General features: G+C 51.2%; 1 protein-coding gene across 1 annotated transcript; it reads right to left on the reverse strand.

Annotated features, from left to right (window-relative positions):
- Positions 1–2,832: 2,832 nt before the first annotated feature.
- POU3F2 (POU class 3 homeobox 2) lies at positions 2,833–4,412 on the reverse strand. The gene has a single exon (XM_024119463.1). It carries the CDS (start codon positions 4,285–4,287, stop codon positions 2,974–2,976), a length of 1,314 nt encoding a protein of 437 aa, XP_023975231.1. The 5' UTR covers positions 4,288–4,412; the 3' UTR covers positions 2,833–2,973.
- Positions 4,413–13,889: the final 9,477 nt, after the last annotated feature.

Here is a 13,889-nt window from a genome sequence, read left to right on the forward strand (position 1 = left end):
GAATACTACAGGCTTAGTGACTGCAAGGTTTGGGACTGATAGTTTTTGCAAAGAAAAGTGAATCAGAAGAGTATTCTCTCTTTAAAAAAAAAGTTCCTGAAAGTTATAAACATGAAACCTGGCAGTATATGTATAAAATTTATTCCAAAACTTTATGAAGTATAAAGGAAGGGAAGTGTTTTACACACAACTCAACTCAGTCAGTATAAGGTCTAGGGTTTTTCCCCCTTAAAACTTGGCACTATTTTTAAAATAAAATAAAGATATTTCAATAATTAGAACAAACTATGAAGGTATTGTGCATTTCTGTTTTATGTAGATAATAAAATATTACTTTAACATAAATATATAAGGATCTCTGCGTTTTTATTTTCCCCACAAGCACAACCAAATGTACCAAAACAAAGTATTTTTAAAGAGACTGAACAAAAAAAATTACATCCCATATAGATTTTGCTCACCTACTCATTTAAAGCTACAGAAAAACAGTTTCCAGAACCTTTTTGCTTTAAAAGAAATAAATATACATTGAGGCAGGCCACTTAAAAATGATATGAAAATATTTCCCTGGGTAGCATTAAAAAAAAGAAAATAGACAAAGAAACATTTAAACTATTTCTGCATTTCAAAAGACAGATATTAAACATATATACATAGTGGTAAGGTTCAGTGGTAACTTTCATCTTAGTAAACCTATGAGAGTTAGAGGAGCTATAGACACGTCCCCTGAACTCCAGCTTCTGACCTTATCCACTTGGTAATAAGAATGTGAAAATTCATTTCCTCACTTTACCATTGGCTCTATGCCCTGCTCTGGATTGCTTCACTAAAGGCCAGTTCCCACACCTTAGGAACAGGCAGCATGATGCACCCCGAAGCAGCTCCATGCCCATTCCTTGTGACAGTCATTGGGGGAAATGAAATACAGGCAAATAAATATGCCCATTATAAGCCATCATTTATCTTGCAAAAACACTGAAAATGAAACAATCACAGGTGTTTGAAAAGACAATATAAAGCATAGTTCCTAAAACATTAACTACTGATTGCAATGCTAATCTGATGCCGAACAATAATTTTCTGGTAGTGAGAATTTAATTTCTTAAAATAAAAATGTGTCTAATAACTAACCAGAAAAAAATAGCCCCAAACTTTTAAGATGAATAAAAAGTGTTTTCCCTTTTAGCGCCCTTTTGTGCTGATTCTTATTTAATATTTTAACTGATCACAGTTTAATGGTATTTATTTTCAATAAAGTTACAAGTTTTTTTTTCCACCTTCACTTCCCTGGTAGAGTCTTTTGTTATGAGAGTTAACCGTTTTCCATCAAGATAAGGTCAAAAAACGCACTTAAAACTGTTAACAAAGGGAGAAAAGGAAGGACTGAAAATAACATTTTTTTTCTACTTCATTTGGCTTCTTTAGTAAAAGAGAGGGGAAACTGTCCAAGTCAAACTGGTATTTTCTGTAATAAATTACAGAAGAAGAGGGTGTGGGACCTTATATATGATTTGATAAACAAATGAGCTAGTGAAGACAAAGTCAGCCTAGAGTGGAGATGTTCTCTGTATGCATATGGGTATTTGTGTGCTAAGAATCACAGTCTATGCATACACCATCAAGTTCCCAGATTATTTTCTTTATGTTAAAAAACAAAAGCTATTAGAGGAACAAAGTTTAACTGCTGCTGTCAGCACAAATAATTCCTCATAATTAAGTTACTAAAACCGAAGGCAGAGAACTGTACAGGGGTGTCTGAAGATATATATTTCCCTAGTTCTCTTCGAAGTGCCACTTTCCTTCTGTTGGACAACTCTGGAAATATATTTAACCTCCACATTTCCTCTGAGCTCTTTCACAATGGGCCCGCCTGATAAAATGAAGCAATCAGTCACTCACTATCGATTTTTCTTTTTCTTCCCTCCTCAACCTCCCCCAGAAACACTGCCTGAAAATGAAGTTTACTTTGTGGCTGGTAACAAAAACCAATGCTTCACTTTCATTTTTGTATTCCAAACAGAATTCTTGCCTTGGATAAAGCGGGTAGACCATGCACATTTCCTGAAAGCAGAGAATTATTTATTTTGTATGAAGTCAATCGGTTTGCTTTGGTAAAAGGAGCAAATAAACGTTATACCAATGTAAGGAGGGGGAAATCTGAAGGTAATCAAAGTTCACAAACAGTAAGAATAACGAGAGGGGCAACACAAGAACATTAGAGATGGAGAGTGGCCAAAAGCTGGCTTCAACTCTCTCCGAGGAATAAAAACCAAACCAAACCAAACCAAACCAAACCAAACCAAACCAAACCAAACCCGGCAACTTCAAAATTAACGCTGGGAGAAAGAAAAACATGTTTGTGAATTTGTTCATGTAAACTTCAATTTTCTTGCAGTGCAAATTTATGTGGTTAAGTTTTGCCTACATCAAAGAACGTGTGTATTTTTCCCTCTTTCCTGATGGGGATCCACATTAAATAAACACAGCAGCATGTGCCAACTCCAAGCATCAGGAGCTGTGTTTTGTGTTTATCACGGTTTGGTAGATTTTTTTGTCTTTTTGGTAATTTATTTAGCTTTGCCAGGTATTTAACTCACTGCTTGCCATCTCTCTCTCTCTCTCTCTCTCTCTCTCTCTCTCTCTCTCTCTCTCTCTCTCTCACACACACACACACACACACACACACACACACACACACATTCTCTTCTCACTCTCTCTATGAGACACTCCACTCCATTGCCTGGGTACTAGCCTGTAAAGGTCAAAACATATCATTACACCTGCTACCGTTTAAAGGATAGTCCAGTGCCTTAGTTGTTTTCCTTATTTTTTTTTTCTTTTTAAGGGACGGGGAAATAATAATTAAAAAGAAAAGAACAATCAGAAGTTAGAGAGGGAACAAGGGGGCCGGGAAAGGGTCACGGACCGAAGGGGAGGGGAGCCCCGCGCTCTGCCCCTCCCCCCCGCTCGAGTTCACTGGACGGGTGTCTGTACCCCGTGGTGTGGTGGCGTGTCCCTACTCCCCCCGTACACATCCTCGGCGCCCGGCAGAGTCCCTCCGGGAGGGGTCATCCTTTTCTCTTTCTGTCTCCTGTTACAAAACCAAACTCTCACCACCTCCTTCTCCAGCTGTAAGCTGTCCGCGAGGGAGGTGATCTCCTGGGCCGAGGGCTTGGGGCATTTGAGGAAATGGCTCTCCAGAGCCCCCTTGACGCTCACCTCGATGGAGGTCCGCTTTTTCCTCTTGCGCCCCTGCGCTGCGATCTTGTCTATGCTCGTGGGGCTGCCCGAGGACGAGTCCGCCTCCTCCAACCACTTGTTCAACAAAGGCTTCAGCTTGCACATGTTCTTGAAGCTCAGCTGCAGGGCCTCAAACCTGCAGATGGTGGTCTGCGAGAACACGTTGCCATACAGGGTGCCCAGCGCCAGCCCCACGTCCGCTTGGGTAAATCCCAGTTTGATCCGCCGCTGCTTGAACTGCTTGGCGAACTGCTCCAGGTCGTCCGAGGTCGGCGTGTCCTCATCCGAGTGCGGGTCGTGGTGCGCGCCGGGGTGGCCGGGCGGGCCCTGTGGGGGCGGCGGGGGCGGCGGCTGCTGGTGCGGGTGCGAGTGCGGGTGCGGGTGGTGATCACCGTGGTGCGGCTCGTCGTGCGCGTCCCGCAGGCCGTGGTGGTGCAGCCCGGCCGGCTGCCCGCCGGCGCCCAGCATACCGTTCACCGTGAAGCTGGGCTGCGAGTAGAGCAAGCCGCCGTTGGACGCTCCCATGGAGGGCGGGAGGTGCGCCGCAGCCGCCGCGCTCCGCCATGCCCCGGGCCCCGGGTGGTGGTTGGCGGCGTGGTGCACCAGATGCGGCGGCCGCTGCTGCTGCTGCTGCTGCTGTTGCTGCTGTTGCTGCTGCTGCTGCTGCTGCTGCTGCAGGGCGCCCGGCCCGTGCAGCTCGTCGCCGCGGCCGCCCTGCTGTACCACCACCGAGGGCTTGATGTCCGGCTGGCCCAAGGGGCTGGTGGGCCACGGGGAGCCGTCGCCGCCGCCCCCGCCCCCGCCGCCGCCCCCGCCGCCGCCGCCCCCGCCCCCGCCGCCGCCGCCGTGGGACAGCGCGGTGATCCACTGGTGAGCGTGGCTGAGCGGGTGCCCGTTGCTCTGCAGCGCGCCGTAGTCGCCCTGCACCAGGCTCTGCGCCTCGCGGTAGCCCCCCGCGCCCTGCTGCATGCCGCCCGGCGGCTCGGCGTGCACGATGGAGGCGCTGGAGGTGAGCAGGCTGTAGTGGTTAGACGCTGCGGTCGCCATGACTCGCGGAGCCGGACTGAGCGCTCTGGTTAAAGGAGCCGCGCATTTGACAGTTACTTTTTCGCCTCGGGCTCCTCTCCTCGCTCGCTCTCTGTCTCTCTCCTCTCTCCCCAGCGGGCAGCTCCGACGCCTTCTGTTGCTGCTCCGGCTATTACTGCCGCCGCCGCCGCCGCCGCCGCCGCCTCCCGCCCGCCCTCGCTCTCTTTCTCCTCCTCTCCCTCCTTCCTCTCTCTCACTCTCTGACTAGCTCCGCGCTCCCCCCTCTCCCTGCTCTCTCCAGCTCTCTCCCGCTCTCTTGGCAGCGCCGGCTCGCAGCGGCACGCGCCTGGGCCCCGCCCCCTCCGCCCCCTCCCATTGGCTCCGCGCCCTTTGATTTACGTGGATACCGCTAGCAACCTCCCAGGCCGGCGCCACTGATTGGCGCAGAGCTGCCCCCTCCTCCTCCCCCCCGGGCGCGGAGTCCTCTTAGCCCTCCTCCGGTCCCCCCTCTCCACCCAATTCAGAATCTCAGAGTTCTCACCTCCCCTTCTCCCCCACCCCCGTCCTCCTCCGCCCCTCGGATGGGCCCGCCCCCCATCTGTCTCCCAAGCAGACGCGCCGGGCGGTCCCGGTGGAGGAGGGGGGCACCCCAGCCATCTATCGACCACAGACACTTGCAAGACTTGGGTGGCGGAGGGGAGGGGGGTGTCAGTCCACCTTCTCCTCCCAATAGGGCGGGAGAGGGGGGTGAAGAAGGAGGAAGAGAAAGGCTGAGTCCCAACAAGCCATGGGGAGTCCGATTTTTATTCACCTTGGGACACACACACACACACACACACACACACACACACACACGCCAACGTCTCATATCTAGAGCCAGAAGTCAGACTAGACCCCCTGTTGAAGTCTCCTTTCCCCACAGTTAGAATCTCAGTGCCCATGAGCTTCTTGCTCCAGGGTGTGCGGACACTTTTGCCCCAATAAAGGTCCTCTTCTTCCCCTCCACCCCGCCGCTAGCATAGGATGTCTTCCTTTTAGGTTCCAGGCCCAATTGTCTTCCAGCCCCTCGGGATGACGACCCCACGAGAGGCAGGCTCAGCCCGTGTCTCGGCTTGTAAGAGACTCCTGTCCAGGAGCGGAGTTGCCTGCTCTGACAGCGCAGCGGTCTGGACTGAAAACAAAACTCTGAAAGTCTCTGACACATTCAAACACTGGGGCGCGCGCACAGTTTTTGGTTTAGGAAACTAGGACCCTGAGCCGGTAGACCTTCGCCCTGTGCCAGGCTACAGGAGCGCCTGGCAAGGGGTGTTCGGCCTCCGGGTACGGGGGAGGCACCAAGGGCGGCTCCAGGAAGCGGAACCGCGGGGACTGCGTGAGCGCTTCCTCGTGCTCCTGGAGCTTTTGGATGCAACTTTTCCGTTAGCTGCTTCGAAAGGGAGGAAGAACGTGTGAAGAAAAATGGGCAGTACTAGGGGAAACTTCCTGATCCTAAACTTCGGCGGACGCCAGCTGGTGGGTTGGTCTAACTCAGCTCCCAGGCGCTCACTGGCGAAGCTCCGTGCTTAGCCTTCAGCCGTGAACTCCAGAACGAGATTGCGGGACCCTGCCCTGGCTGCACAGCTCTTCCCAGCGCGAGCGCGTCGCGCCGTCAGTGCCGTAGCCGCCGGGAGCAGGTGCCTGCCGCGGGTTTCGGAGCCTACTTAGCCGGGTAGCAGAGACCCGGGCGCGGACCCGTGCTGGAGCAGCGGAACCACCACGCAGGCCCGAGTGTACCGGACGGATACTGCAAAACGAATCAGAAGTTGCTGCCGGGAAGGGAAACAAACAAAAAACCACGGGGAAAGTGAATTGCGTCCCCACCTCTCACCCTGGGCCTCGCGCGTTGTAGCCCTAGCGCTGGAGCTGCCGGTGGTCGTGGGTTTGTGAGGGAAGCCAAATCAACGCTCAAGGGGAGCACTTTGGGGCCTCCGAGCATCTTAATCTAGACAGCAAAGTGGAACGGGCCAGAGAATTCATCATGACTAACGAGGAGCGGAGGTCTTTGGGGAGTGGCTGAGCTGTTTATAAATCACCACGTTGAGCACCCGCCCGGGCAAGGCGCTTTGGCTGAGAATTTCCACGTGCCCTCTGTTTACGAGCGTGTGTGTGGAAGAGAGAGAAATCGTTAGGGGAGGGGCGAGCCCACAGGCCGCCAACGGAACGGACCTGCATCCCCCCACGCGCGCACCCGCGCGGCGAGGCGAGGACACACACCTTGTGGAGCTGGGTTCCCGCGCAAGCGCGGAGCCACTCCGGCCGCTCGCCTGGGGGCTGCTAGGAATCCCGTAACTTTGCCGGGCTACGAAGAAATGAAAAAGTCCAAGCCTCGGAGCGCGCAGACTCGGCGGCTGGCGCCCGCGGCTTTTCGACTGAGAGTGAAGGGGATGGGCGGAGGGCAGGACCGCCTCCTTCCGCAGCAGTTCCGAGTCCCCAGCGCTGGGCGCTTGGTTCTCCCGGGACTTTGGGAGCGCACAGGCCGCTCGCCAGCCGCGTCCCGCCCGGCCCACCGCGCCTCTTCTCACCCCCTGCCCCCGGCGGCCCTCCTTGCCCGCCTCCCGGCTGGGAGAACTCAGAGCTCCCACAGATGGAAGGATCCAGCCGCCGGGAACGGCCGCGTCCGGTCGCTGAACAGCTCGCCCCCCTCCCCCTTCCGGGGCAGGTGTCTGCTTTTTCTCTGGATTTGATTTCTCATTTCTCAAGGGACAAGGCCCTTTGCAGCCGGTGGGGTGAAACACTCGCGGGAAGAAAAAGGTTTCCAATCTCCGAGGGAACCGAGGCGGCCTGACTCAGAGACAGTTTAAAAGTCCCCCTCCGTCCTCTCCTTCCTCCCTTTCCCCAGTCTCGGGCTTTGGGCGCTGGGGTGTTGGGTAGGGGAGCAAGAATAGGCTGCACGTGTACATCCCAACTTCCTGTCTGCAATGGGACTTCACTGGCGATTACTGCTCGGAGATTCATGCCACGCTGACGTCCCGGGTCTCCACTCCACTCCACCCCCACCCCCGCCTCATTTCGCTGGCAGGCGACGGAGCCGAAACGTTCCCAACAGGGTAAGCCGGGTGGTTCTACCGGATTAATACACCCAGTAAATCCCGGGGAGTACACAAAGCAATGCCCTACTCCTGGGCCTCAGCCTCTGCATCCCACCCCCACCCCCGGAGCCGGGCCAATCGCCGGGCCGGCTGGGCTGGGCTGGGCGCGCACAGTGGCTCTGGGTACCACCCCCCACCCCCCGCGCCACTCCCGCCTCCCCGGCTGTCGCCGGAGGCCCGGTTGGCGCGAACGCCGGGTCCTGAGTAGCCTCGGCTTCCAGTCTGCCTTCCGGCGCTGCCCCTCCCCGGGGCTCCGGGAACCTGGGCTCTCTGAGGTTTCAGCCCCAGATGGGGGCTTCTCGGTCCTCCCTTACCTTTCTCCCCCCATCGTGGGCGCCTTTCTTTGCGGCTGACCCCTCTGGAGCAGAGTCCGCACGTCTGCCTGCCTTTCTCCACCCTCATAAAAGCATGTTGAAGGTGTCTCGGGGAGACACCTCCAGGTTTCGATTCAGCTCATTCCCTTTCACTGTTCAAAGCAACTGTTCAAATACAGAGGCTGCTTACGTTGATGAGCAGAGGATTTCAAACAACCCTAAAATGCTTTGAACTGACAAGGTGTCTTGATATCTACCTCACTCCAGTACAGCTCCCTGAGATCATTGGCTAGGACAAAGGCTGAGCAGGCGCTTCACGCGGGCCTCGCAGCCTCCGGGGCCGACTGCGGGGTCCCCTGGGCCCCCTCCTTGAGAGCAAGCTCCAGGCGCCCTGAGAGGAGATCCTGGCAACCGCGCCAGCCCATCCCCTTGCCCTAGGTCCCAGCAAGGGCTCTACTGAGTCGGTATCCTGACCTGGACGAGTCTAAGGAATTGGTGCAGACTCCCTCCTGCACTGCCTGGAGAGAAACGACTCAGCGAATCCGAGCTAAACCCCAAAGACCGATATTTATCCCCACATTGTCACACTTCTCGAAAGAGTGAGCCGGGCCTGGGTCTTGGTAGTGCCCAGCACCTTGACCTGAGGCTCCCAAAGTCTTCACCTGAGTAACAGTAATGGTATCAACCTATGCACTGTAACCTGAACTCTAATTTATTAACTTGGTTCATCTAGTAAACACACTCACACCGTATGTAAAATATCATTTATTGTGTTTCTCTATACCAGGACTTGGCAGAAAAACCACCATAATCACTCCCATACATGGAGCTGAAAGGACACAGTTATTAAAATAGAGGTGAGACGGTATTCGTTTGATCTTAATTTATTTCTTATTGATGTAGGTTTATGATAACAGAAATCAGGAAACGAAGGAAATTTTCTTAGGAGGTGGCAGCTGGTTTAAACTTGGGTAAAATTGCCTACTGGACTTCCTTTTTAATGTATTCACCTTGGAGGAGGATTCTGTGAATCCCTTCTCTTTCTCTTCCTTTTCCTCTCCTCCTCCTCTTCCTCCCTTGTTTCAGTCATTCATTCCTGTGCTTTCTGCTCTCCTGCTAGCCCCCAGAAGCTGTTTGAGCTTCGCACATTTAATGGAACTTCTTTGCTAAGGGCCTACAGAATGTCAAAACTGAGGTTCCCACTTCAGAGCTGCAGCTTTAAACAGCCAATCCACACAAAGAGGCAGCTAGCTCCTTTAAGGAAAACCTCCTTAAAGCTCGAAGAATTGCAGGCTTGGGGATGCATTTATAAGGAGCAAGGAAAATGCATTTCCAAGTTGCCAGTTCTTGTGAGAGAAGCAATAAACATTTACCTTAAAAAAAGGACAGAAATTAATATCTTTAATTATGTAGGAGCACAATGTCTCCTCAATTAAAAAAATCTCACATAGATTTATATGTTACTATCTATACATACATTTTACAAGTTTCTAAATGTGCATCTGTCTCCATGTCATAAACGGTCTTGAAGAAGGAAAAGTTTTCTGAAAGTTGAAACTCCCATTCTTCATATTCTTGGCAACTCTGTGTTTGTCCATGCCTCACATACGGATGATTCTATTTTATCTTCACTACTGTGTAAACCAGTGAGATGTAATGTTCTAAGTTCAGTGTTTTGGAATGAAATGACTTGAATTCATGGATATTAACCTCTTTCTCCTTTTCTTCCAGTTCTGAATCTCGTCATTAAAAATGATACCCCCTCTGTAGTCCACAAGTGAATATTTCATAGACAGGCATGGCTTAAAGACTTCTAAAACCACATTACCCAGGCAGTCTAGCTGTTTCAGGGGTTACTTTGGGTAATTTACCAAAGGAAGCCTGCTAAATTTTGAGTGGTGAATTTGAGGCCTTACGGGGGAGAAAGCATAAAGGACACATTCCATCAGTGTGCAAGACAAATTCTATTTGGAGTTAATACAGCTTGTTTATGTTGAAGAAATATCAGGAACAGAACATGAGGGTATTGGTGGCTCCTAGTTCCCTTTCTGAAATTTCGATTTCAAAGGACTATCAGTTAAATGACTTCCTAACAGTGGAGCCTGAAGGTGTTTCCCACCCCCATCCCTTGCCCTAAAGCAGGTGGATGGCCACCAGGAGGAAATGACACCTCTTTGACAAATAAAAGTGATTTCAACAGAAACCTCCTCAGCTCTAAAGCTTTGGGAGATGTACCGAGATGAAGTTCTTGCCACCATCCCTTCCCTCTCTTATCCTCTGGGACAATCTGAGAAGCGGAAGGCAAGGGGCAAGAGCACTCACACACACTTGCGCACAGGCGCTGGGGGAGGGCGTGTTTCACGAGTACTCTGTCCAAGGTCTAGGGCCGGGTTTCCATCGCTGGGGGAAACAAAGATGCATTTAGTTGTGGTCGGACTTCATTTTTCTTATTCTGGTTCAACAGAGCACGAATGCAAATCCCTGCTAAAGTGTTAAGAGTGCACTTAATAGTCTCTTGCTAGTGTCCGGGTGCACGGAGCGAAGTTTTTCTTGTGTACAGTTGACCACAGCGGGAATAGCTGTGGGCCGGGACCTTCTTCTAGGTCTCTGAGATTCAAAGCTGTCATTCTAGGCACTTTTGGACTTCATGAAGTTAGAGAGGACTATTTTTGAAAAGACAGGTTTCCAGAATGTGGGTCCTGGGAATGTAGAGACTGGCATTGTCTGGAAGAAGACTCAGAAAAAGGGAGCCTTAGTCAGGTTGGAGCAGCGAGACCAGCTAACCCCTCTAGTCTTTCCTGCGAGGTTTCGATGGTAATCTAGGGCAGCCGGGTCCCAGCATTAAATGCAAAAATAGGAAAACAGGACAAGGCAGAGTCACAGGCCTGATCATATTAACGCCCTAGGTCAGAGGGAGAGAATAATGAATAGGCTCGGAAGGGAACGTAATGAACCTTGTGAGAGTGAAAGAACATCAGAGATCAAGCCTAGGACCGTGGTTTAGGATGCTTACTTATATTTATGTGAATGTGCAGGGGATGGGGCAGTAGTCTCCTTCGGGCATTATACTCACCATTTTTTTTTTTTTTAACCCTGAAGAAAGCTGGAGTTTGTGCTACTCAGGGCCCGCCAACCACCCACACAATCCCTCGGAGAAGTCCGCGGTGGGAGCCCGCGTGCTCCGCCGGGAGGCTGCGTTTCCCGGCCCGGGCCTGCGTGGGGCATCAGCCCGGGTGGGGAGAACGGGCGGCGGCGTCCGGGCGCCCCGGCCTGACCTCCGGGGGGACTGCTAGGGAACGCCGCGGGCTGGGAGGGGGCGTTCCCTGCCACCGAGCCACTGAGCTCCTAGGCAGGTTCTGGCTGCGATCCGGGGGAGGAAGGAGAGGGCGAGTAGCGGGAGGCCGAGCCATTGTCCAGGGAGGGCGCATTTTTGTCCGGACGCTGCTGGTTGCTATAGCGAGAAGGGAAATCCAAACAGAAGGGCTCAGTTCGCCTCCCTCGGGCCTGGGAGCAGCGTTCCCTCCTCTTAGCCAAAATAAAAGTGCCGCCCGGGGCCTGGCACCCCTTCCCCGGAGAGCTAACTGCGGGCTCCCGAAGAGGGGCCCAGAGGATCCGGGCACCAAAAGAGGGGAGGGGGCATCCAGCCCAGCAGGGGACAGCCACGCAGGTTACTACTGGAGCGGGCGGAATGCACCAGTCTCTCCCTCTCTCCCTTCTCTTCTCTCTTCTCTCTCTCTCTCTCTCTCTCTCTCTCTCTTCAGTAGTTGTGGCACACGGGCTTAGTTGCTCCGCGTGGGATCTTCCCGGACTAGGGCTCGAACCCGTGTCTCCTGCGTTGGCAGGCGGATTCTTAACCACTGCGCCACCAGGGAAGTCCTCCTTATCTTTATCTCTTTCTTTGTCTTGACTGTCTCCTTGTCTTTTTTTCATCTCTGTCTGTCTCTTTTCCTCCATTTCTGTTCTGATTCTCTGCCTCTGTCTCTCTCTCTCTCTCTCTCTGTGTCCCTCTCTCTCCCTCTCTCTTCTCCCCTCGCTCCCTCTCTCTCTCCCTCTCTCCTCTTTCCCTGCCATATTTTACCTAGGAAAAATCTCACAACCTTCTCAAACTCGGGAGATATTCCGATGGGTAGAACCCCCTCTTTGCCGGGACTGATGGCAGCCTCTCCGCGCTGGAAGCGCCGTCGGAGGAGAGAGACCTGCGCGCGGCGCCGACGCTGTACCCTGTACCGGGAGGGAGTGATTACACCGGAGGCAGAGTGTCCTTTTTGTTATGAGTTTAAAAATCATTCAAAGGGAAATTTGACTAGAAAGGAGTATAGATGCAAATTTCTCACATTTAAAAGACTCTTATTTTGCAATAGTGTTCTTTCTTTCTCTTTCTTCTTTCTTTCTTTCTTTCTTTCTTTCTTTCTTTCTTTCTTTCTTTCTTATATCTTGCTATTCAACTTTGAAAACAGCGTGTGAAGGGGTTACAATAAGGCTCTTTACGGCTTATAATTTCTCCAACCACATAGCTCAGAATAGCTAGGGGAAAACAGCACTATTTAGTTAATTGTGAGCCGTTAGCTTTAGAAAATTTGGAGTTGGTATTTTTTAAAGGGGGGAATATTCGTTTACTCTAGGACAGGTAAAAAGTTAAGATCTTATTTGTGGGGACAAGTTATCTATACCAGAAGGGAATCAGATAGTAAAAACTTTTAAAAATTAATCCTCTTACTCTCTTGTGACTTTTAAATCCCCCCCAACTTTCTCTCCCCCCCGTGTGTCTCTCTTCTCTCTGTGTGTGTCTCTTGCCTAGAAGCTGCCTGAAAAACTAGAGAGAAAACTTTTATTTGGCTGGAGGAAGCCATTTGAAAAGCATAGCAAGGGTTTCTCTCCCTCCTCCATTTAAACTATATCCTTTCCTTCCAAGTGACAAGTCTTAAAAAAAAAAAGTTGACACAACTTTGTAAGAAGTTCCTTAATTCATAATAATATTCACATTTTTAAAAGTGCTTGAAAGAAATCACGTTAATGAAGAGAACATTTGTAGTAATTTGGTGATAATTATCAGAATCGCCACATATTCGCAGAGGCTTGAACAATTCGTGTTCAGAGAAAAGCAAAACACATTATTTTAATAGTCTGATATGCAAACTATGGACCGTTCAATTACATGGCTTAATAATGCATACATGATGTGATCTTGTTATTAGGATGGGAAGGTCTGTGGTGAGTCACTCCTAAGACCAAGTGTGCGCTCACATCCAGTAAAATCCATTGCCATGGATCAGAGGCACCTGCCAAACTGCATTTAAGAGAATAAAAATTAATGACTGAGAATTTGAGTGTTAAATTAACATTAATTATATGACCTCCACGCTGGAAAGATTAAATTTCTTATGCCCTAATTAGATAAAGTCTCCTCATACATCAAACAATTTCCATTTTCATTTCCAGGTTTCAGGGATACAATGCAAGGTGGGGAGAGACAGTAGTGGAAGGTTTTCCTTCTCTGAGGTCAACCTTTGGGGTGTCCAGCCACCACCTACACTGCTTTCCTTTCCTTCTTCCGTTGGCTTCATCAGGAAGAGCCATCGGGTTGGAGGTCATACCGTAGAGAATGAAGTCGTTCTCCACCTGGTACAGACAGTGGTAGATGGAGAGCAGGGAGCTTGGTGGGCGGTCCCCAAGTAGACCTGGAGCACCAGAGGGACCCGTTGCAACTGTCCGGGAGAAGGCTGGACCACCAGTCAGTATCTCAGGCAGGGAAAACTAGGCGGGAAGATCCCTGCAGGGACGCGGAAGGGAGGAAAGTCCTGTCAAAACATACCACGAACGCTTTTGAGAAAAAACGTCTAAGCTAGAATTTTGCAGGGATGCAAGTGATCCTCGATGTTGTGTTTGCAAAAGAAAAAAGGTTTTCTTAGGTGGGGAACAACCAAAGGCCAAGACAAGGGCACTCATTTCCTTCGTGAAGAGGTCTGATAAGAGGTTTGTCTGCCCTCTCCCCAGCAGTGCCCCGACGTTTTGAAATCCCAGACCTTGTTGGCCGCAGGCGTCCACGCCTTCAAGGCCAGTCTAGCCTCAGTCTGACCCTGTCTGGGGCAACACAGGGCGGGGCGACGGCCACAGGGCGAGGAGAAGGACCAGGTGTGTGTGTGTGTGTGTGGGGGGGGGGGTGGCGCCGGGCTTGGGATGC

The sequence above is a fragment of the Physeter macrocephalus genome, chromosome 10 (assembly GCF_002837175.3).
Source record: "Physeter macrocephalus isolate SW-GA chromosome 10, ASM283717v5, whole genome shotgun sequence".
Lineage (NCBI taxonomy): Eukaryota > Metazoa > Chordata > Mammalia > Artiodactyla > Physeteridae > Physeter > Physeter macrocephalus.